The sequence below is a fragment of the Mastomys coucha genome, chromosome X, assembly GCF_008632895.1.
Source record: "Mastomys coucha isolate ucsf_1 chromosome X, UCSF_Mcou_1, whole genome shotgun sequence".
NCBI lineage: Eukaryota > Metazoa > Chordata > Mammalia > Rodentia > Muridae > Mastomys > Mastomys coucha.
In genome coordinates this window covers 74,779,367-74,800,771 of record NC_045030.1, presented here as the reverse complement: position 1 = coordinate 74,800,771, position 21,405 = coordinate 74,779,367, and the positions used below count along the sequence as shown (strand labels likewise).

Genomic DNA, 21,405 nt, shown 5'->3' with positions numbered 1-21,405 from the left:
TATATATATATATATATATATATATATATATTAGAAATGGGCATTAAAATTAAAATGTAAAATGATCTGTAACAAAATGATAAAATTGTTCATTCATAACAGTAAGATATAAAATTTATATGTAAGGTCAACAGTGACACTAAAATGAATTTAAATTAATAAAAAATTAGAGGTTATATACACATGCTTTCTGAGATAAGTGTGTATGTTAATCTATCTCTTCCTCTGAATTGCCACTTCATTTTTATCTCCTAACAATGAGATTCTATACCAAAGGGGAGGACAGTAGCCTGTATTAAGATATTACAAATTCCCATGTGTAAAGGTCACTTTAACTTGGAATGCTGGACCCACACTTACCTGTTGTATTTTTCTTTTAACATTCATGATTAAGACTGTACTAAAATATCTTTATTATACAAGCCAGTTCTAAAATTCCTTTCAAATTCCATACTAAAGCCACAAATCTCAGTCTGGTTTGAGTTGAATTCCATAAAGCTTAGGGGACCACCTTAGACTGCTAAGTGTTAGGTATCAAAGAAATCCAGGAGAAATTGCTGAGAGACCTATAATATATCAAAGCAGACATGGCAGCCAGGCTCTCCCAGTACCTGTTACTGAGTTCTGATTCTTTTTAGAAATTCTTACCTCCATCTCTTATGTAAAACCTCTCCAGGACCTCTCCTTCCTCCAGCTTTTCTTTTCCTATAAAGCCCAGCCTCTGTGGATACATGTTGTCTTGATTCTCTTGGCTCCTGGTTCCTCTCTTGGCCTCTTAGTCTACAGCTCCTCTCTTAGTTCCCCCCACCCTGCCCTTTTCTTCCTCTCTTGAACCCCACAAGTCCTTCCACTGTCACACTGTTTAGTTCAGTCTAGACCCTTCCAGATGCCTCTGGCTGTTCTCTCCTTCATATCTGCAATAAACCCTTCTCCGCAACTGTACCTAGGAGCAGGCATAGTTGAATGTCCTCATTTTTCATTCATTTGGTGCCGAAACCATGGGAGTAGCATATATGAATTCCTTTCCAAGGGACCCAGCCTCTCTGAACTAACCTGCTGATTAGACTTTCCTAAGGTATGTATAGATCATTTGTTTCTGCTGGCTTCTCCAAACTCTAAACTCCACTTCAGACACCCTTCCTTTCATCTGCTCTAACCTTTTGTCTTTCCTTGTCTACTCAGTAAGTGTTTCTCTGGCTCCTGCAGTTTGCTGCACCTCCTGTGCACTCATCATGCATCTCTTGGTCTCTCCGGCTCCTACAGCCTCCTATATATCTTCCTGAGATGCCTATCACCTGGGTACCTCTATCTCTCTGACCTGTTATGCTTATGTGGGCATCTCCTTACTAAAGATGCCCCTTCTTTTTCCCCCCAAAGCGTCTCCCTGGACCCCTGTCTTGCAGAAAGAGATGCCACGCCTTTGTGATTTGATACATTTCTTTCTGACAGTTCTCTCATTCTGACTGGGGACACCCTGGATTGAAATTTTTGCACCACTCCACTTACTCTTTCCTTGCCTCCTCTTCCCCAGAGCTACCTACTCTATCTCTCCTTATGCCCTCCTGGGCCTTGTATGGCCCTTCCTCTCTTCTTCCTCAGACTCAGGGATTTTATTAAAACCTCGATGTCTTACAAGAAACAGCTTGGCCTCAGTACAGATCAATCAATGGCCAAAGATTGGCACATTAGCTTTTCCACCAACTTTTGCCACTGTACAAATGACCCCCAAATCTTATGTCTAAACTTGTTCTGCTCTATACTCTCAAAAGTCTCTCATCTCTAAGGTTGACTTTATTTTCCTCTCTTAAAATTCTTCTATCTCTACAAGTTCTTTACTTTCTACTTTGAAAACAAAAACCTCTTAAGACAATTCTGTAAAAATTGCAGGATTTTTAAGTTCATTAGGTATTATTATAAATATGTAACAAAATTTATCTTTAAAGTTATAATAAAAGGCTTATAATGAAGCCTATACATTGATATCTTAATTTGCTACAACTTACACTTGTTAAAAAAAATAGTCTACACCCACATATAAGTGGACATTAGCCATAAAGCACAAGATAACCACTCTACAATACACAGACCCAGAGATGCCAAATAACAAGGAAGGCCCAAGGAAGGATGTGTAAATCCCACTCAGAAGGGGAAACGAAACAGACATTGGAAGTGAATGGAGAGAGGGAACTGGATGGGAGAGGGGGTAGAGAGGTAAACGAGGCAGGAGGATCAGGTGTAGGGAGAAGTGAAGCAGAAGAGGGCTGGGGAAAAGAATGGAAATCAGTTGGGGAGGTTCATCTCAGGGATGAGCCAGAGACCTGGGATGGAGGAGGCTCCTGGGAGTCTATGGGGGTGACCCCTAGCAGATACTCCTAACAGCTGGAGATACAGAAGACTGAAGTAGCTACTGGCTAAGAAAATGCTGCTGATGGAGAATTGTCACCAACAGATCTACTTGGATAAGGATCCTGTGTGCTATACTATAAATACCACAGGTATGTGCACTGCTGCAACCAAGAACATTCCAATTTGATTTAAGGCCAGCTTCACGGAAGGGAATTCATATCCCATACTATAAGCCCTATCAAAGGCAGTGGCTGGGGAGTGCATAGGTCCTATTATGGAAAATTTTGCTATTGATTTATTAAACAGACATTTGTTCATGGCTACAGACTATGCTGCTGTTAACTTTCATCAGGAAAGCTTCTTTTTACAGTGAGAGGTGGTTACTGTAGACGTCTAACTAGTCACAATGCTGACTGATAAAACTGTTGCTGAGGCATGGTAGCACAGTGCTTAGGTCAATAGTGCTTAAGTGGGAGAATACAGTCATGCATTTGTACCACAACCTTCCAAGACCCAGGAAACATTAGAAAAGATGGAGTAGAAAAAATGTAGGATTCAGAGGAATGGGTAAATTGCTGTGGAATTCTGTGGTCCTGGCAAGACATGACTGTCCCATCTTAAAAATCATAGCATTTGTAATTACCTGTGTGAGATCTTTATAAGATTGGGCCCAATAATACTCAGTTCTACTACTCACAGGGCAGTTTGTAGGGTGCATGAAGCATATTACTAGATGCAGGAGGCCTCACCTCACCCAACCCCAAGAATATATAAGCAGCTAATGGCTGCTAAGGGGAGGGTGCTTTTCTTTGTGGTATAGCTATGTCGTAAGTTACACATCCTGTAATTAACTCCAATTAAACTCATTGTTTCACCCAACTTGACTTGAGTGAAATAATTTCTTTTATCTGTTTTTGGTGCTGTATATGAGGTACAAGTACATCTGTTCAAATGTTCACATGTGCCCTAGGAAAATTTAACCCAATATCCTCTCATTCTTGCCATCCTATTCATGCCCATTGGCCCCTTTTTTTGCCTCCATTCTGTTATTAGCCATGTGGAACTGTCAACACTCCTCTCTGCAGCTCAAAGTGTGGCTGAGCCTCAGATTGTTTGTAGCTGTGAACAGAAAGCCAGTCTCCTCTACACTTCCATACCCTCTGATGTCATCAGATCTGTGCTCTTCAGAATACTCACACCTCTTTCTTACCTTAAAACAATACTCATGGCAGCAGATGCCAAGATGTTCAAGGGTAATCTTCGGACAATCTTGAATCTCATGGCTACAGTAAGTACAGACCCCTTCAGTTGGTCTAGGAGATGGAAACAAGGACCAAGCAGTCAGGCTGCTTCCCACACTTCTGATATGATGTAGCAGATCTTCTAGGTTTGCCAGCATTCCCAGCTTCCCAATGTGTTCTGTGTTGTATAACTGGGAGCATAACCTATGCCAAAGTGGTTTTTCAACTTATCACTATTCTAAACCAGTCTTGACAGCCTCTTCTGCATACCTGGAACCATGGAGCTCACCCATTCTTCTAGTTGTTATCCAGGCCATCCATCTTTAGTTTGATTGTATAGCCTGCTAAACTCATGCTAAAGTCCTAGAAGATACTTTTTGATCAGTTGTATCGTCTGTTCCAAGATTCCTTTTATTTTTGAGAATCATCTCTGCTTTTCCTCCCTTTTCTTTTCTTCCCCCAACAAGAAACAGGCTCCATTCTCTGATCCTACAGGCTTAAATTAGGAGTTCTATCTTCCAGAGATGTATACCTGATTCCAACAGAAGCCACAGTGTCACTAGTAACCAGGACCTAGCACTGCCATGGGCATTGATGCTTTAGCCCTTTGTGGTGGTTTGAATGAAAATGCCCACCCCCCACACCCATAAGGGAGTGACACTATTAGGAGGCCTTGTTGGAGGAACTATGTCACTGGGGGTGGGCTTTGAGGTAGGTCTCAGATGCTTAAGCCATGCCCAGTGTCAAATTCACTCTCTTCCTGCTGCCTGTGGATCCAGATGTAACTCTCAGCTACCTCTCTGGTACCATACCTGCCTGCATGCTGCCATGATTCCTGCTATGATGGTAATGGACTAAACTTTGTATGTTTGTTTTTGAGACAAGGTCTCACTGTGTAGCTCTAGATGGCCTGAAACTTGCTATGTAGTCCAAGCTGGCCTCAAATTTACAGAGATCCACCTGCTTTTGCCACCTGAGTCCTAGGAATAAAGGCATGTGCTACCATACTTAGCCTTGGGCATCTTGGTAAAGTAGCATATACAGACTATGAAATTATCTGATAACATGGCTTACCAAGTGATCTGTGACTGTCCAGAATTCAGTAATCTGGCATAATGGAAGGGACATTTGTTGCCCTATCTATATACAAGCTCCTGTACTTGTTTGTGTTGGGGTAAATGTTGGGTAAAAGGAGCACACTGTTAAGATTTGTTTCATCTTAACTTTCTCCCCAGTCTAGCTGTGGCTTCTGAGTGTAAACTACAGTAAGTTAGATCTCATAATAAGTGAGAAGACATATGGCAGAGGAGAAATCTCTATAACCTGTTAGTCAAGCTCCAGGATTCATTTCTGGCTCTGCCAGTAACTAACTTCCTGTGACTTATTCCTCCTCCCTTTTCCCCTCAGTGTAACCTGGGTAGATTCACTTTCTGATACAGATAATTTTCTTTCCTATTCCAAGAATTTAAAAATAACCCTTTTTTTGTTCTTAAGGCCATCCTATTATTGCTGACATCTAGTGATCAGTTCCATGGCTCCAGGCCACTGTGCATTCTTAGTGTCTTCTGGATAATAAAATAAACAAACAAACAAACAAACAAAAACATTTTTCTCTACACACAAATCTCTTGTGTAGTTGTTTCTTTTGGCATCTATTCAGATATGCAAGTTAGTCAAATGGATCCTTAGATTCTATTCTGAAGAGTCTATCTTGCTGACAAGAGCCTCCTTAAGCTCTCTTTCAAACCCTATTCTTCATCTAGGTTTACAAGCTTCAGTTGCCATAAATGTGATATCCTGATTGGGGTAGTACCACCTTATGCAGTGTCCTACTATATGACAGAACTGCAAACAGATCAAAAGCTTCAGAGCAGCAGAGAAAGGCCCATGTGAAGATCTCCCTTGGTGTTTTCTCACGTATATAACTGGAAGACCTCTGTCAAGAAAGCAGACATACCTCTCAGGAGTGCCTTCATGTTGGGGTTTCTTTGTCAGATCCAATGAGTCCTCAATGTTGCTGGCACTGCAAGAAGTGTAATAGAGAAGAGAGCACATCATAGTCATACATAGAAGATGCTTTTCTCATTAGCCTTGTGGCCACAATTAGAGACATGACTACACTGACAATCATCACCATTGTGATCAGAAATGGCTTTTGGTACAACAGGGACTTATACTAAGGTGGCTCATTTTTCTTGGTGAGGAGTTCTTTCATAGTGAATGAAGAAGACACCCTGTGGTAAGATCTTGAGACTTATGTACCAGTGGGACCCTCAGTTCCTTTGACCAGCAGAAAAAACAGTAGAGTCTTACTACATATGGTTATGTATGGCTACTATGGGAACTTTCAGGGGCCCATCCACTGAAGAAATCAAAATCTAGATATACTGCCTACTTTTATGACAACTTGACACAAGCAAGAGTCATTTGAGAGATGGGAACACTTGGGGAAATGCCTCTGTAAGATCAGCCTACAGAAAAGGCTGTGGGGAAGTTTCTTAATTAGTGATTGACACGGGAAGGCCCAGCCTATTTTGAGTGGGGCCACTCCTGGGCTGGTTGTCTTAGCTTCTTTAAGAAATCAGGCTGAACAAGCCATAAACAGCAAGCCAAAGAGCAGCAATGCCCCCACAGCCTCGGCATCAGCTCCTGCCTCCAGTTTCCTGTCCTGTTTGAGTGCCTGTCCTGATTTCCTTAGATGATGAACTATGATGTGGAAGTGTAATCACTTTCCTCCAAGTGGTTTGTGTTCATGGTGTATCATCTCTGCAGTAGCAACCTTAACCGAGACAGAAATGCATACCAGGAGTCAGGTACAGCTGTGACAGAACTGACTGTGTTGTGTAGGGTAGTGTTGGTGGCATGAGAAATTTGGCTAGAAAAAAATTCATTGAGCTGCCTAAGTTGGTGAGCTATTCTGTGGTAGCTTGGAAAATAACAAGGCTGAGAACAATGAAGAGGATGCAGGCCTGGCTTGTGAGGTGCCAAAGAGCAGTCACTGGGTCACTTAAAGACTCTATGGAGGCCTTGTATATCTTTATTAAGAATCTGTGGTACTGGTTAGCTGTGACAGAGTGATCGACTGTGATTAACAAGAAACAATCCACACTAAAATGCAACATTTCCTATACTGGGATAATCAATGCTTGGTTTGCTGGAACTGATAATTTACTGGGGATCACCAGCATCATTGAGGTGAAACCCTCTGGGAAGTATGTTCTCAGCATTAGCACTCAGAAGCTCAACCTTGTCCTGGCAGCTGAACTTGGTAGTCACCCAGGTGGTGCTGGATTTGATGGCATAGAGTGGTGAGTCTGGAGGGCAGTGGGGGCTTGGCACCATGTGGCATGACAGGTGACCCTGAAGAGAGGCTGCGAGAGGATATTATTGGTGAAAGTACAGTCCAGTTGGCTTAACAGCAATATGTTTGTGTGTTAGGCTAACAGGGGATCAATTGTGCTGGCTAGTTTTATATCAATTTGACACAAGCTAGAGTATGGGTGAGTAGAACAGTACTGAAATCACTTAGAAGTAACTTCCTGCATGGGATCAGAAAGCAAACAGACAAGGGGTTCAGTGGGGCCACCTAGCATGAAAGAACATGGGGGCTACATTTTCTATCCACCTAAGTAGAAAGAACAACTGAAAATCCATTAAATCATGCATTAGTAGGCACTTGCAGTATGTTGTCACTCACTGGATGATTACCCAGTAGGTACTGCCCACTACGTCCTGCTTGAGGTAGCAGGATATAAGAATAAAGCCAAATACTGGGCCTGGTACAGGCTATGACAACAGAGCACCTGTTCTCACCTGTCACAGTGTGAAAATACTGGCTTCCCAGAAGACACGTCACTTGTATTCATGTACTCTTTCACGAAGAGAATCCCTTTGCTGTAGAAGGAGCACAGTAGAATGGGATGTGTACTAGGATGAAGATTCTAGGCGATTGGGCCTGGCCCACAGAGGAGGGTCAGTGCCCCCAGCCCAGTGTGAAGGAAATGCAGAAACTCATGTGAAGGCCTAGGGTAGAGGGGTTAGTGGGTTCCACAAGCCAGGCTGCAAAGTATGCTGATGCCATCGTACATGTGGACTAGTTCTTTCCACTCAGTGCCTTCCCTGCAGTAGTCACCCGCTATACTTCCCACTCCATTTTCAATCAGGTTCCAGGGGCCTACAAGTAACCTTAATCTTTGCTTTGGAAAGCCTCTGTAAGCTTTGGAGACAAGGTCTACTTCAGGCTGGCTCAGTGTAGCCCCACCCTTGATCCTCATTTTCATGTTCCGGTCCCCTAGCTTAATCAGCAGAGAACTTACACATACTACTCACTCAGCAGACACCCTAGAATGGCATCCATTCTTGTAGGCTAAAGGTATTCAACAGTACAGGTAAAGCAGTGATCACAGCAGTGAAGGGGGGAGGGAAAGAGGGGTTGGGGAGACCAGCCTGGCCTTCCTGGCTTTCATACAGGTGGCAAAGCCTGCCACTGGTTGTATTTGTTAGCTTCTTGTTGAGATGAGAAGGAAAGCATGTTAGGAGCATGTCCAGTCCTGCCAATAGATTAAGGGAATGTAAAATTTATATTTGAGGGACTAAGAACTTATACTATATCTGCCCATTTGCTACTGTGATGCTAGGAGTTGGAGAAGAAATCACAGAGCAAGCAACAGAGAAGGAAAATGGCATCCTTTACTTGTAAGGAGATTATAGGGAACCCCATGCTTAAGGACACCAAGACTTGCTAGATGACCCTTCTTACATAGTTGAGCTGGAGTCTACCTCACTTGAGGCACCAGGAACACACAATTGAGATTGTTCAGAAGTGTCAGAGATGGTAACAGTGACCATGCAGCTTGAAGGGCTCTTCTGCCTGAAAAAAATGAAGAAAAGAGTAAGTATGTCTCTACTTCTTGATTCAAATAAGCCTTTATGACCTAACTCCAAAGTTTGCCACTTCAAGACCTTTAAAAGTATGCCAGTATTTTGGGAACAGTGGGTGCAAATCCCTTATTATTGCTCTTGCATGTTTCTCAGAGATCAGTGAATGGAACCTCTATACAAAGAAGAAAATCCAGGTTCGATGCAGGGACACAGCCCACTTCATAATGACCCATCAGTGAGACTTCCATTTTCCAATTTCTACTCTGAATTCTGGCCTGCAGGCATTGGTATTGGTAATTTGCCCATCAGATTACTGGGAGTGTGGTAGCCAGGGTGGAGGAGCAGGGCAAAGCAGTCTAGTTTGCTAATTAGGAAGCCAGACAAAACAATCCTTTTGTAGGATTAACTTTCTCACCCTATATCAAACTCTGGAGAACTGCAGACCATGGGAGGAGAGTAGATGGGCTCAGGGATTAATGAGAAGGCAGGTAGACCCCAGTGAAAGGATCCCTGGAGCAAGGTGGCTAGCTTAGTAGCAGAAATTAGCAAGCTCCAGGTTCTGCATGAGACCTGACCTCAATAAAAAGAAAATACACATACACAGGTAAGCATGCCTCATATACATCACACACACACACACACACACACACACACACACACATACACACACACTCACAGAGGTGGGGGGAGGTAAAGAGGACAGCAGCACTGAAGAGATAAAATTAAAAAAGAAAACCCCCAGACCTGCAATGTAGGTTGCAAGGGGCCTCCAGAGTTCTCATACCCAGCAGTAAGGAAACATCTCATTTTCTTCCCAATGATCTCATCTCCCTAAGCTACAAAAGCCAACTTTCTGTTCCCCTGTTCACCTTACTCCATTCCTGTCAACCACAGGGTCCATCTTTTGGGCCCTTCCTGCTTCCTTCTTTTTGTGTGGGTTGTTTCTTTCCAGCTGCTACAGATCTTCCTTGTAAATAACACTTTACCTGAGACCCTCTATGTCATATTACAAGATATTTTTTTCTTGGGTTATTACAAGCAGAAAAACAGTATGCACAATCTGCTGATGAGCAGTACAGGCCATGGGCTCTAACTGTATCCTTATTCCTGCTAAGACTCTTGGAACTGAGATATGGAAAAGCAGAAGTGAGAACAAGGCAGTGGGTCAAGATCAGGTCTGGAGGCAGAAGAATAGCCAGGAAGTCCAAGAAATAAAAGAGTACTGTAGTGAAAACTTAAGGGATCTTTAAAAAGAAAGTTATGTTGGAAGGTGTTTTGTTGGGGTAAACATGTGAAGAAATATTTTTTTAAATAGACACAGATGAAAGACTAAGACAGACTCGTAAGGGAATGTTTAGCTGAAGCAAACATAAGAGAAAGGTTTTTTTTTTTTTTTTTTGTTAACCATATGTATGTATTGGTCGGTCTTATATTGTGTACTTGAGCTATATTTGTTGAGACTCTATAGAGAGAAACATATTAAGAAACTTTTGGTGGCGTGTTAGGGTTTTTTTTTTTTGTCACTTTTGTGGATTGGGCTGATTTACAAAATGATGTCAACTGAGACAGACACATGTGCAAGACCTGTGATGTTTAGAGGCCATATAAAGAGGACTTAGCAGACAGAGGCTGAGTTTGCCTTGTCTATACAACTAGTTGTATAGCGGTTGTTGGTCTCATGTCTTTGTTGATTTTTGATTTGTTGAGAGTAACACAGTTGAGAAGTTTTCCTGGTATCTCTATGGGTGTCTCCTGTTGACACAGGAGGCTGAGGCCTAGCTGTCTCTGTTTATTTGTGTTTGTTATTTCAACTCTATCAAATTAAACTGTTGGTGTCTCTATAAAGTGTGAATGGATTGAGCTATCATTATTAACCCGTGAATCAAATTGTTGATTTTTAGACAATATAGACGAGAGTTGTTTTAAAGAACTTTTAAAAATAGATCTATTATTTTCAATATCCTTTCTTTCCCACTACGTCTGGTGGATGGTGGGCTAAAAGGGAGGTTAAAGTATTAGAGGTTAAGAACCATCATTAACGTAAGCTTTAAAAAATTAAAGTTACAGAGTACTGAAGATTTCTGATTTAATCCCAGCCTCTAACGGATTTTATTTATCAATAAGAATTGACAGAATATTTTAGAATGGAGAACAATAATACTATACTTTGGAAAAATAGTAGATAAGCAACCTTGGTGTGGACAGGCCCTACTCTTCTGAGGCTAGGAGTCAGAAAGCTCACACTATGGGAGGCCTGAATTGCTAACAGAAAGGTGGAATGGGAAACAATATTTCCTATTGCTTTATACCTTGGTCTTTCTCACAGAAAACTTATGACCCTTGTTTCCTCAAACTACTGCTGTCAGCCTATTTCAGCCACCACACACTCCTAGGTCAGCACCACAGAGGTGAATTATTGACTCACTGGTCCCTTCTCTGGCCATCCTGGTGGTAGTAACAGTGAAAGAACTCATCCAACTGGCAGCTTTAGTTATGGCAATAATCACATTCACACCACACTCTACCTTTCTCAGACCTTACAACCCCATATCCCTAACTCCAACCCACATTAGTTTTCCCATTCCAACTGGTTGCTTGATAACATGGTGCTCTTGTTCAAATAGACCTGATGCTATGACTCCAAGAGAACCCCTGCACTCAAATCCTTGTTTGGTCTGCTTCCTTCTGCTTTTTAGCCTCTCATATCTGCGAAGAGAAATAGGCTTGTGCTGTAAGTGCATGTGTTTGTCCTAGGTTGTAGCACCTGACAGCTGGGCCAGAGGCAGTAAGAGGGCAGTGCAGGCCCTTACTTGTTGGTACAGTCCTCTTCTTTGATTTGCTGCTCGAGTCTACTGGTGCTACTCTGTGGCTCTGGGATGCTGAGATCCGCAAGTTGTTGAGAAGCCATAGTTGGGTCACCTTGTCCATCTTGTAGGGTGCCAGGTATCTCCTGTAAGGCCTTGATGATCTTGGGGGCTGCATTTTTCTCCTCACAAGCATCTGGAGTGCTGAGAATGAATATTGTATATCATATGCAGAGAAGAACAAAGGCCTGGCCCTTGCTAATCTCTGAATGTTACTTCTCAAGAGGCAAGCAGCCCCCAATTCCCAGAAAGCAAGCCGTTTTGAAAAGGGTCCTAAGTTAAACCACCAAGAAGTGAGAAGATAAAGAAAATTGGAGAGTTGGGGTCAGGAGGTCTTGCACAAGCTTATGGCTTATGCCAAGCATGTTCCTGGTTCCTTTTTCATACATCAAGCCCTCAGGGAAAGCCTTGGATGTATCTATGCACTGGCTTCCAGACTGTTCTTGTATGCTATCCTCACTTGTCATCTATAAGCTGACAACCCTCAGCTCTCTAGTCAGTGGTCAGATCTTAACTCAACTCCAGCCTACTGGGCTTCTTGTCACCTGGATCTCCTATAGGCCCTTCAAAGTCAACATGGTTCAATGACCTTAACATTGTCATATCTGCATAGCAGCTCCTCTAACTTCCTCATCCTCAGCTAGTTCCTTTCAGCATCCATCCTTTCATCCCAAACAGAAATCTGGATGCATCCCTGGGTACCACTTTTCCATCACCATTACCTTTAATTAAAGTCAGCAACCCTTGCGGCCTTATCAAGTCACTCTCAGCCTCAGCCACAGATTCTATACAGGCCTCCTACCTTGTGCTGCTGTGTACCTCCCTGGCCTGGCAGTCTTGCAACTCATCTTGAACTCCTCTCCTAGCTGAAAAGCACCATCAGTCCTTCAGCTCCTCAGGGTATAGTTTGCAGTCACCAACTCAGGAACAAGTGACTGCTTAGTTTCCTTTTAGGGCTTCCTGGCAAGGGCAGCAGTTAGCTTTTCTTTCCTATAGTCACTCTGAGTCTATACTCACAGTGATGATTTCTATATGCTCAGCCCAGGGAGTGGCTCTATTAGGAGGTGTGGTCTTGTTGGAGTAGGTATGTCAGTGTGGGTGTGTGCTATAAACCTCATCCTAGCAGCCTGGAAGTCAGTATTCTGCTAGCAGCCTTCAGATGAAAATGTAGAACTCTCAGCTCCTCCTGCACCATGCCTGCCTAGATGCTGCCATGCTCCTACCTTGATGATAATGGACTGAATCTCTGAACCTGTAAGCCAGCCCCAATTAAATGTTGTCCTTATAAGAGTTGCCTTGGTCATGGTGTCTGTTCACAGCAGTAAAACCCTAACTAAGACACTCACCATATACCTCCCTTTGACAGGTCTCTGGTTTCCTGCATCTGTAATGCCTTCATTAGCATTGGGGGAAATCCTCCTTAAGCCTTCAAACCTAACTTCAACCTCACTCCCCCAGACACCATAGAACTTATCACTTTCTCCTGTATCTGTTTATTTAAAAAAAATTGTTGTGTCTCTTATTGTACCTGGTACACTGTGTTACATAAGTACAATTTAAAACAAGCATTTTGTATACTGAACACATTTCCTCCATATACCTTGACTCTCATTTCACACACACCTCCAACTAATTCCTTTTTTTCTCCTAGACATTTCCATCTCTATTTTTTTATGTCATTGATTTTATATACCATTTAAAATCTAGGAACCACAAATGAGAGCCTGGGCTTGAAACTCTGCCCATACTTCACAGGCCCCTTAAGTTACAGTCACATTATCTACCATTCACGTACAGAGACACACACAAACTAACAGTCTTCACTCTTTCTTTTGCTTTCTTAAGCATGGTCCTTCCTTGTCTTTTTCATTCCATTTCTCTCTTCCCCAAAGTCCATGTCACTCATGCTCCCTATCATACTTTGACACCACCACTGTATAAAAAAATTAGTCTTCACCATCCCTGGAAGCTTACCCATGTACACTCTGGGAAACAGACTTCCCTCTTGTACCAGGAAACAGCCAGACTTCTTAAGTTGATCACAGCCCCATTCCAATGTCTCAAATCCCAGGAAGCAGTCAACACTGCCCAAGGACTAGGGTATCAACATTCTGAGCACATTTAAAGAACCCAGGCAGTGGCCTGGAGTATGAAAAGCAGTTCCCACCCATGTTGTGACCCTGGCAGAAACCTTGGTCATAGACAGACCAGTGTAAGACCTTACCTGCTGGCACAAGCACTAGGGCTTCTCTGCAGGTATAGGGTGCTGGGATCTGCAGAATGTTGAGAGGCTGTAAGTAGGTCTCCTTGACCACATCTTGTATCAGCAGGCATCTCTTGCCAGGCATCGATGGTCTTGGGGGTCACATTCGTCTTACAATCAGCTGAGGGGCTGAGGAAGAACAAGTATCATATAGAGAGAGGCCCAAGGCACTGGTTTTGCTGTCCTATTGTACTCTGACATAAATAGCTCAAGTTACATCTGAAGTCATCAAGGAGGGTACATCTTCCTCAGTTTGCCTGCAATGTACTCTCAAAGGTGGGGGCCACAAGAAAGACAGTAGATGGTGTGGCACTCCTCTCTCATCACCATTTCTGTCTCTTTATTCCACCAGCTTAGAACCTCGCTGCAGTGCTCTGGGAACTACTAAGCTAAGGACAGAATAAAAACACATTATCAATGATTACTATCCCTGGAACTCACTTCTGTATGTTAAGGCCATAGCAGGGATGCTCTAAGCTGGCAGAACAAAGAAAATGTGTGATGGCCTTGCTCTTCAGGGACTAGGTTGTAAAACTAATTGAAGTTTTCAGCCTCAGGTAAGGGGAAACTAAAATTTCCCTGCAGTGAAAAGAAACCAATTATCACCTCCAGCTCTACCAGGAAGAAGTAGTGTTCAGTAAACAGAGGCAAGATTCTCCAGAAAGAACAGCTTAGAGGTAGGGCAATATGGGGAAATCCTAGGCCTTGAAGCAGGGCAACTGCAGTTTCAGGAGTTCTAACCTTTATAGGTCATGAAAAAAATATTGGTCAAACACTCACAGGATGCCTTTCTGTGCAATCTAAATCTAACATCCTGAAGGGGGTATCTTAGTTTCCTGCCACTTGGCCTCAGCTACTGCAGAGAGGTGAGAGAGGGAAGCCCAAAGGATGGGAGATTTATTGTATTCTCTGAAACCTTCACAGACTCTGGTAGCTTAAAGCAGCCACTGCCAATTTGTGATTACATACTGCACAGAAGGCAATGCCACTTTCTACACAGTGTAATCTGCTGCCTGAGCCCAGTTGCCAACAGTGAGAACATGTCTAAAACTCACCTTCTTGTGTTAAATGCAAACTAGAAAAAACCCACACTTGCAACACAACAAAGAGGAAAACAATCTATGTCTTAGATTTAACATGTGATAACAAAATTTCGAAGGAGAAAGGCAAGACAGTGTACTATCAAATGACTGAATAAACAAAAACTTCGCAGTGGGGAACTTTATGTATCTTGAAGGTTTTATAAAGGTAGCATTTGATAATATTTTGTACCCCCCCCCATTGCCCTGCATGCTTTACATATATAAACCAATTTAACCCTTTAAACTGTCTATGGTAGAAACTATTTCCATTTTTGTTCATGTAAGAACTGAATCATATGCCAAAGGACCCATAAGGTTACCTTGGGCTTAAATTCAAGCTTAAATCCCTTAGGATTAAATTCCTGCATTTAGTCCATTATGCACAATCAAATGAACATTGGGTCAGTCGTGAGTGGAGGGCCAGATAGCCCTTGAGGTCCAGGTGGGTACCGAAGTATTCACTGCAGACTGTCCCTAGGTTTGGTCACTCCTAAGTAGGCTACTGTAACCAACCGCCCTCTGAGATCGCTAGTGGGGGGATGGGTAACTGGAACAGACTGGCACAATAGGGACCATTTGTGATCATCCAGCGCCATCTCGCGGCTGGAGCTAGCACTGCCTCAGGAGGAGCCCCTTAGAAGCCAGTCTCTGGAGCAGCCATTTTGTACTCTTTTCATAGCGGGCCCTTCATCCTGAGCTAGCGGCTGCAGGAAATGGCTGCGCGAGTAGGCGTATTTTTACCCTGGCGCCGGCTAGCTTACTCATGCGCATGCGCGCGCCCTCCCTTCTGCAGCAAACCAAATCTGCCTGCGCAACTGAAATTTGCTGCAGTCACGGGTGCTTGCGTTCTTGTGGCAGGCCGACTGGACCTATGCTCAACACTCCTCAGTATGTGTGTGTTCCCCCAAAGTGAACACAAGTGCTAGAGGAAGGCTTGTCAACCTTAATATTAACGTTTTTAGCTGGTTAATAATTCTGTGTGTGTTGAGAATAAGGCACTAGTATCGCCTGTTATTATAGGTCGTTTAGCAGCATCCATGATTTTTATCTTTTAGAAGCCACCCTCGGTTGTGGCAACCCAAAAAAATCTTCGGTTACTACTGTATGACGCAGGAGGATAGGAGTGGGCAGGACAAACCTCTGATTAAGAACTGACATCTCCAGTGTATACTGGAGAAGAGAGGAAATTGGAATGCTTAAGAAAAATGCTGGAGCCATACCCTCAGGAAATTAAACAAAAATCTCAATAAGTGTTTTGTTATTAATACTTCCCCAGGCGAGGGGCTGGAAAGACGGTTCAGCAGTTAAAAGCGCTGTCTACTCTATAGAAATCTTAAGTTTCACTCCAAGCACTCACATACAGCTAGAAACAGTGTCTAACTCCAGTCTCTGAGGATCCATTGTCCTTTCTCTACTGGCCACTCCCACTGATGTGGCAAATAGGTGGTATGCAAACATACATATGCAGGCAAAACACTCATACATATAAAATTTAATAAATTTAAATTTAAAAAAAAACAAACATAGCCAGTTGTTAAACAGTGTCATCAGAAATGTCTGCATTGCTTTTTCAAACTGGTAATTAGAGGAATGTTACTGTCTGTTCCTGGGCTCTGCAGTTGGGCAGATTTAGAGTTTATTCCTATTTGCTTATCACACTTGTGAACACAAGTCTTCTCCCCTATCAAATTGCACAATCAGAAATCTTTGCTGGCTTGAGGAATGATAACACCAGATCAAGTACACCAGCTGAAGGTGACATTAGGCTTCAAACACATTTCATCAACTAGCCTGCTGAAGTTTCTTGGAAGGTTTCTCTTTGAGGCTGTTCATTAGGACTCAGCTGCCACAGGTATGGTTTTGGATAGTCACTTAACCTTTCTGCTTGTTTCCCCATTTACCCATCTCACAGGGTTATTGGAGCAACTGTAAAATACATAAAGACAACATACTGTAACTATTATCAGCTAATATTTTCACTCAGTGCTTATTATTAGTAAAATTTAAAAGAAAAAAATGGTGTATAACAAGGCCTGTAGCTTATAAGCTAACGATTGTCTCAATAACCCTGTATGGTGCCTAACGAATGACACTAGAGGTTGATCTCTGGTCTTGACACACATGCGCATACACACACACACACACACACACACACACACACACAAGCATACACATGCACATACAGACACAGACATGCATACACATGCACACCCACATATACATACAAAATCAAACTAGTATAAGTAAAATAACTGACAGCCTGCACTAAATCCTACAAATCTAGAAAGATACTTCATGTTGTTTTGCAAATGAGTTTGAGGTTTAGCGTCACTGTAAAACAAATGGATTTGTTTTATGAGGGTGTGTAAACAGGAAGGATGAGTCCAATGAATAGTCAAAGAGAAAGCCACTAGAGCCAGACTAGATCAGATGTCTTCTACAGTAGCCAAGAGCACTCTGAAAGTGTTTGCACCATTGTGGTACAGGAGAAAGAAAAGTCTGGACAGGGAGTCCTCACTGCCATGCAGAACTATGGGAGCTAGAAAGAGGAGTTTGGACTTAATTTCTATTATTAGGTCATTTGTTAGTTTTTTTCTGCCTTCCCCATACATTCATTTGTATCCAAGGCCAGTTCTTGCTAAGGGATGGGCCTATAGCTATGAGTTGGGGGTTTGTATTTGCTTTGCAGGAATTTGAGAGTCAATGATGGAGGTGCAGTAGTTGCTAGTCTGGAAAAGAAGAAAATCCAACAAGAAGTAAAATATCCACAGGCAAAGGATGTGGTGTTGATGATGGTGGTGGAAGTACTAGCATCTCACCCTCTTCTTTCTGCACTTGTATAATTTAGATGACTTGGGAGCAGAAATCTTTGCCTCTCTAAATTGCTCTGATCAGAGCCAACCCAAGTCCCAGTGGACTCTATGTAAACATTTCTGTTCAGATTTAATGGCTTACAAAGAAGAATGGAAACAAAAGGTGAAAATTCAGAGGGAGGTAGCCACATTGATGGTCAATGGTTACTAGAGCAGACACAAGGAATTTGGGGCTGCTAGTAAGCCAAAGAGGGAAGACAAAACCTTTCTCATTCATCAAAGCACCCCTGCCCTCGTTCTCAGGGATCATTCCACTCTGGAGAGGGGGATCTAGGGCTCCCAAATGACAACATACGGGGTTCCAAGGACTTTGAGAGGGATAGCCTGGTCTGGAGTTGGTGCACCTCTGGGGAAATGTTATAGTTCTGCTCCTTATAGACCCCCCTCGCTCTATTTCTTCCTCTGCAGATATGCAGCAGTAGTACAGTGCTGGTCTGTATGTCAATTGCTAACATTGGACCCAGGCTCCCAGAAACCCTTAGGCTGAATGCACAAGGCTTTTAGGAAGACCTGTAGAGGAAAGAGATGACTTTACTCCTCTACACACACTCTGATGAAGGCAGTTACCTCATCCTTAAATGCCAGCTGCCTTGAAGGAGCTGAAAATGTGCTAATGATGAACTGATTAACTCACAAATCCTCATTATTAGTCACCGTTGTTGACTAGGGGCCAGAGTCTGTTCTTCCAACTTTCCACACATTAATTTTCCACATTGACTTCAATATCGTTATCCATCCCCGTTTTCCAGATGAGCCACCTGATGCTCAGAAGGCTTGAGTGGTATGTTCTAAGTTCCACAAGTAACAAGAAATGGAACTCAGCTTTCTTCTGAGTTCTTGTCCTAACCCTTCAGTCAATCCTGAGATCATCAGAAGCCCTGTATTACCAAGTCCAGAAGTCAGTTTCAGCATTATTTTGGGTCACCAATGGGTCTCTCCCTCAGACTTACCATCTTTCTTCCCTCAATCCTGTGGTACCTTCTGTTCCCTTGGTCACATGTTTCTGGTCTCCTTTTATCTTCTCCCCCTTGTCTGTCCTTGAAATGTTCATGCTCCAGTGTTCTTCCCAGTCTGCATAACCTACTAGGCTACTCACTGTTCTTTCATGCTATCAACTTAATGTCCTCAGGTAGATGTGTAGAAGGCAGCAGGGGAAGTGGACAGTAAGAAAGGTGACAGAGTTAGAAGATTGATGATAGAGCTGGTCTGTCTCCTGCCTGCCCATCCGAAGGAAAAGGAGCTTGGATCTTTGTGTTCCTTGATGGATCTGGCCCCTTCATCCATTTTTATTCCAAGCACAGGGCACTGTGGCATTGTGAACTGTGGAGGCAGACTCAAGAACTCCACTCAGTTCCCAATGCCTTCTCCTATAAGCAACATAATTAAAACTCTGGTTTTAATAAAGGGTTACACAGACAGTGTCCTCACCCAGCTCTGCTGACCAGCCCTATCATTTTCTGAGGGCATTGGGGTACATAGCATGGCCAGCATTAATAGGCTGAACTCGTTTATATTATCATCAGATGAAGTCAATAGCTCTGGCCCAGGAAGTCCCAATCACCATTAGATCCCAAGGCCAGGTCTTTGACCTCACGAAATTACATTGCCTAATTACTCATTATATAATTATTTTAAATGTATATCAAGATAGTGATGGAGAACCCAGGTTCGCCACACCTGTTAAAAACCAGTCTCCTGCTTCTCTCTCATCTTGAGAAAGATATAAAGAGAGAGAGGACAGCAATGGGGCCTTAGTACCTCAGGGCTTCCAGGTCTGGGGCCACCAGGTGGAGTCCTGCTCTGGGGGCTGTGATCTGCAGATGGACAATCTTCTCAGTTGTCAAGCTGTAGGCCAAAGGAGAGACTGGAGAATGTGTGGGAGAGAAGCTTCTCGCCCTCTGTGTTAGCACCCATGGGCATTCTCCCTCTGGGGCCTCCCATCTACTTCTCCCTTCCGGTCCTCATCTTTTCTTTGGCCTTAAGCCTTCTTAGTACTGTAGACGTAGATGGATATCACCATCTCCCACCCAGAGCTAACCCTAGGCTACTCTCAGACAATGAAGGGGCTTCTAGGTGGGCATTCGGGCAGATGTGCCTGGTAAGGGGAAGCTGCAAGATGGGCTTGAAGATGGGTAAGGAGTTTGACATGGTCAGTCTGACATTTTAGAAAGGTCACTAGAGTAGCACCCTGAAAATAACAGCCCTGCACTGTCACCACTGCTAGACCTTCCAAAGCCAGCCAGCCAGGCCAGGGAGAAGCCATATTACCAGCTCATAGTCTAGAGCTGGTTCTTGACACACACCTTGGTTCCTGGCTTCCAGAGGGGCTAGGCATATTTAGCATGCACTCATTTAGAATCTCCTGAGATATTTGGGTCCCACTTCCATCCACACTGGCAAAGAAGGCAGATGTGAGAAGTGCTGGGGACAACAGGTGTGTCTCCTAGGGAGCGTGAACTTGGCCAAGTTATAGAAGAACCAGGCGCAAGCTTAACCGTGGGATGCTAGTGCTGCAGTGGCCAGTCTCTCACAGCCCAAAGTGAGTGACTGATTACCTGCTTAAGCCAGAATCGAGTCTTGTGAGAGCAGGTGGTTCCTGTTTTTTCTCAGGAAGCACATCCTCATCTATCACATAAACCCTGTGGGCGAAAAAAGTGGCACTTTGAGGTCTTCTCAGTTACCTTGGTGCTTTCTGGCCTTTGAAGGATGTGCTTTCACCAGTGTCTAGATGAGTCGGGTGACTAAAGCCATTGGAATATTCCCTGGAACCCATGAGTCTGACTTTGTTTAGAAATAGGTTCTTAAGAGATGCAAAGAGGGTAAGCTGTAGGTAGAAAGTCAACAAGGAACAGGCACTCCAAATGTTGCAGGACCAAGTCCTAGCCAGTGCAAAGGCCCAGAAGTGGACATACAGTGCTGTGTGACATGAGAGTAGCTGACTAAATTACAATAAGCAGTGAGAGGTGCAGGAGTTGGCAGCACCTTGTCCCCCCATAGACAAAGTAACAGAGAATAGTGTGTTCTTAGCTGTGGCTACTAGAGCAAGGTACCACCAACTGAATAGCTTAAAACCCCAGAAGTGAAGGTTAGAAATCTGAAATTGATGTGTTTGCAGGGTTGGAACAAATTGTATTTGCCTCACTCTACTTTAGGTCACTGTCTTCATTCATGTGGACTTTTCTTTGTGTCTGTGTCCACATTTCCTTGGTCTCGAAGGGACAGTACCATTGGATTTAGGGCCTACCCTAATTTAGCATGACCTCATCTTCCCCTGTTTGTATCTCTACAGAAGTTGTCCTGTATCAAATAATAAGACCCTTACCTCACTCATCTAGACTCCTGACTTAGGACTCATTCCCTCTCTCACACTGTTTACTCCATAGGACCAATCAGTAACATCACAGTCAGCTCCCATGGAGTTTCTCTTGGTGATTCTGGTCCTAGTTCTGGGTGACAGAAGAGCACAGGGCAGAGCAAGGACTCTTGCTATGTTGGTTTCTTGGTACCTACCAGTTTGTGAAAGGAGTGAGGACATCTTTTAAGGCCCCTTCAGCCCTAAGCAAAAGCATTCTCTCAGCCAGGCTTCTAACTGCACAGAACTGGCTAAAAGGGATGCGTGTGTCACCAGTTACCTGACTGATACTTACCTTTTTGCAATGAATGGTGACTGCAGCTCCTGGGTAGGACTACTAGAAAGGAAGCAGACATGGGACATGTTGGAAAAACTCAATGGCAGGTGTCATCTTAGCCCCTCTCCCAAGAGGGTCCTGAACCTTTCCAATTCCCTGAACCTTTCCAATTCTCAGGACCTTACCTAATTTTAGTCTGTTTGTCTTTCTAAGAAGTGCATCTGAG

At 43.4% G+C, this 21,405-nt stretch overlaps 1 protein-coding gene across 7 annotated transcripts in view; it reads right to left on the bottom strand.

The window, feature by feature from the left end:
* Positions 1-21,405, bottom strand: part of Znf185 (zinc finger protein 185 with LIM domain) — a 32,738-nt gene that overhangs the window by 6,841 nt on the left and 4,492 nt on the right. For 3 of the 7 annotated variants that reach the window (XM_031363826.1, XM_031363853.1, XM_031363846.1), the window contains 9 exons: positions 21,198-21,239; positions 20,106-20,189; positions 19,309-19,395; positions 13,557-13,724; positions 11,279-11,476; positions 8,347-8,457; positions 7,401-7,481; positions 5,545-5,610; positions 3,557-3,659 (listed from right to left, as the gene is read on the bottom strand). In XM_031363826.1, coding sequence (XP_031219686.1) covers positions 3,557-3,659; positions 5,545-5,610; positions 7,401-7,481; positions 8,347-8,457; positions 11,279-11,476; positions 13,557-13,724; positions 19,309-19,395; positions 20,106-20,189; positions 21,198-21,239 — 940 coding nt within the window. The remainder of the gene's footprint in view (positions 1-3,556; positions 3,660-5,544; positions 5,611-7,400; positions 7,482-8,346; positions 8,458-11,278; positions 11,477-13,556; positions 13,725-19,308; positions 19,396-20,105; positions 20,190-21,197; positions 21,240-21,405) is intronic. The other 4 variants (XM_031363836.1, XM_031363861.1, XM_031363869.1 and 1 more) reach the window with 4 other exon arrangements.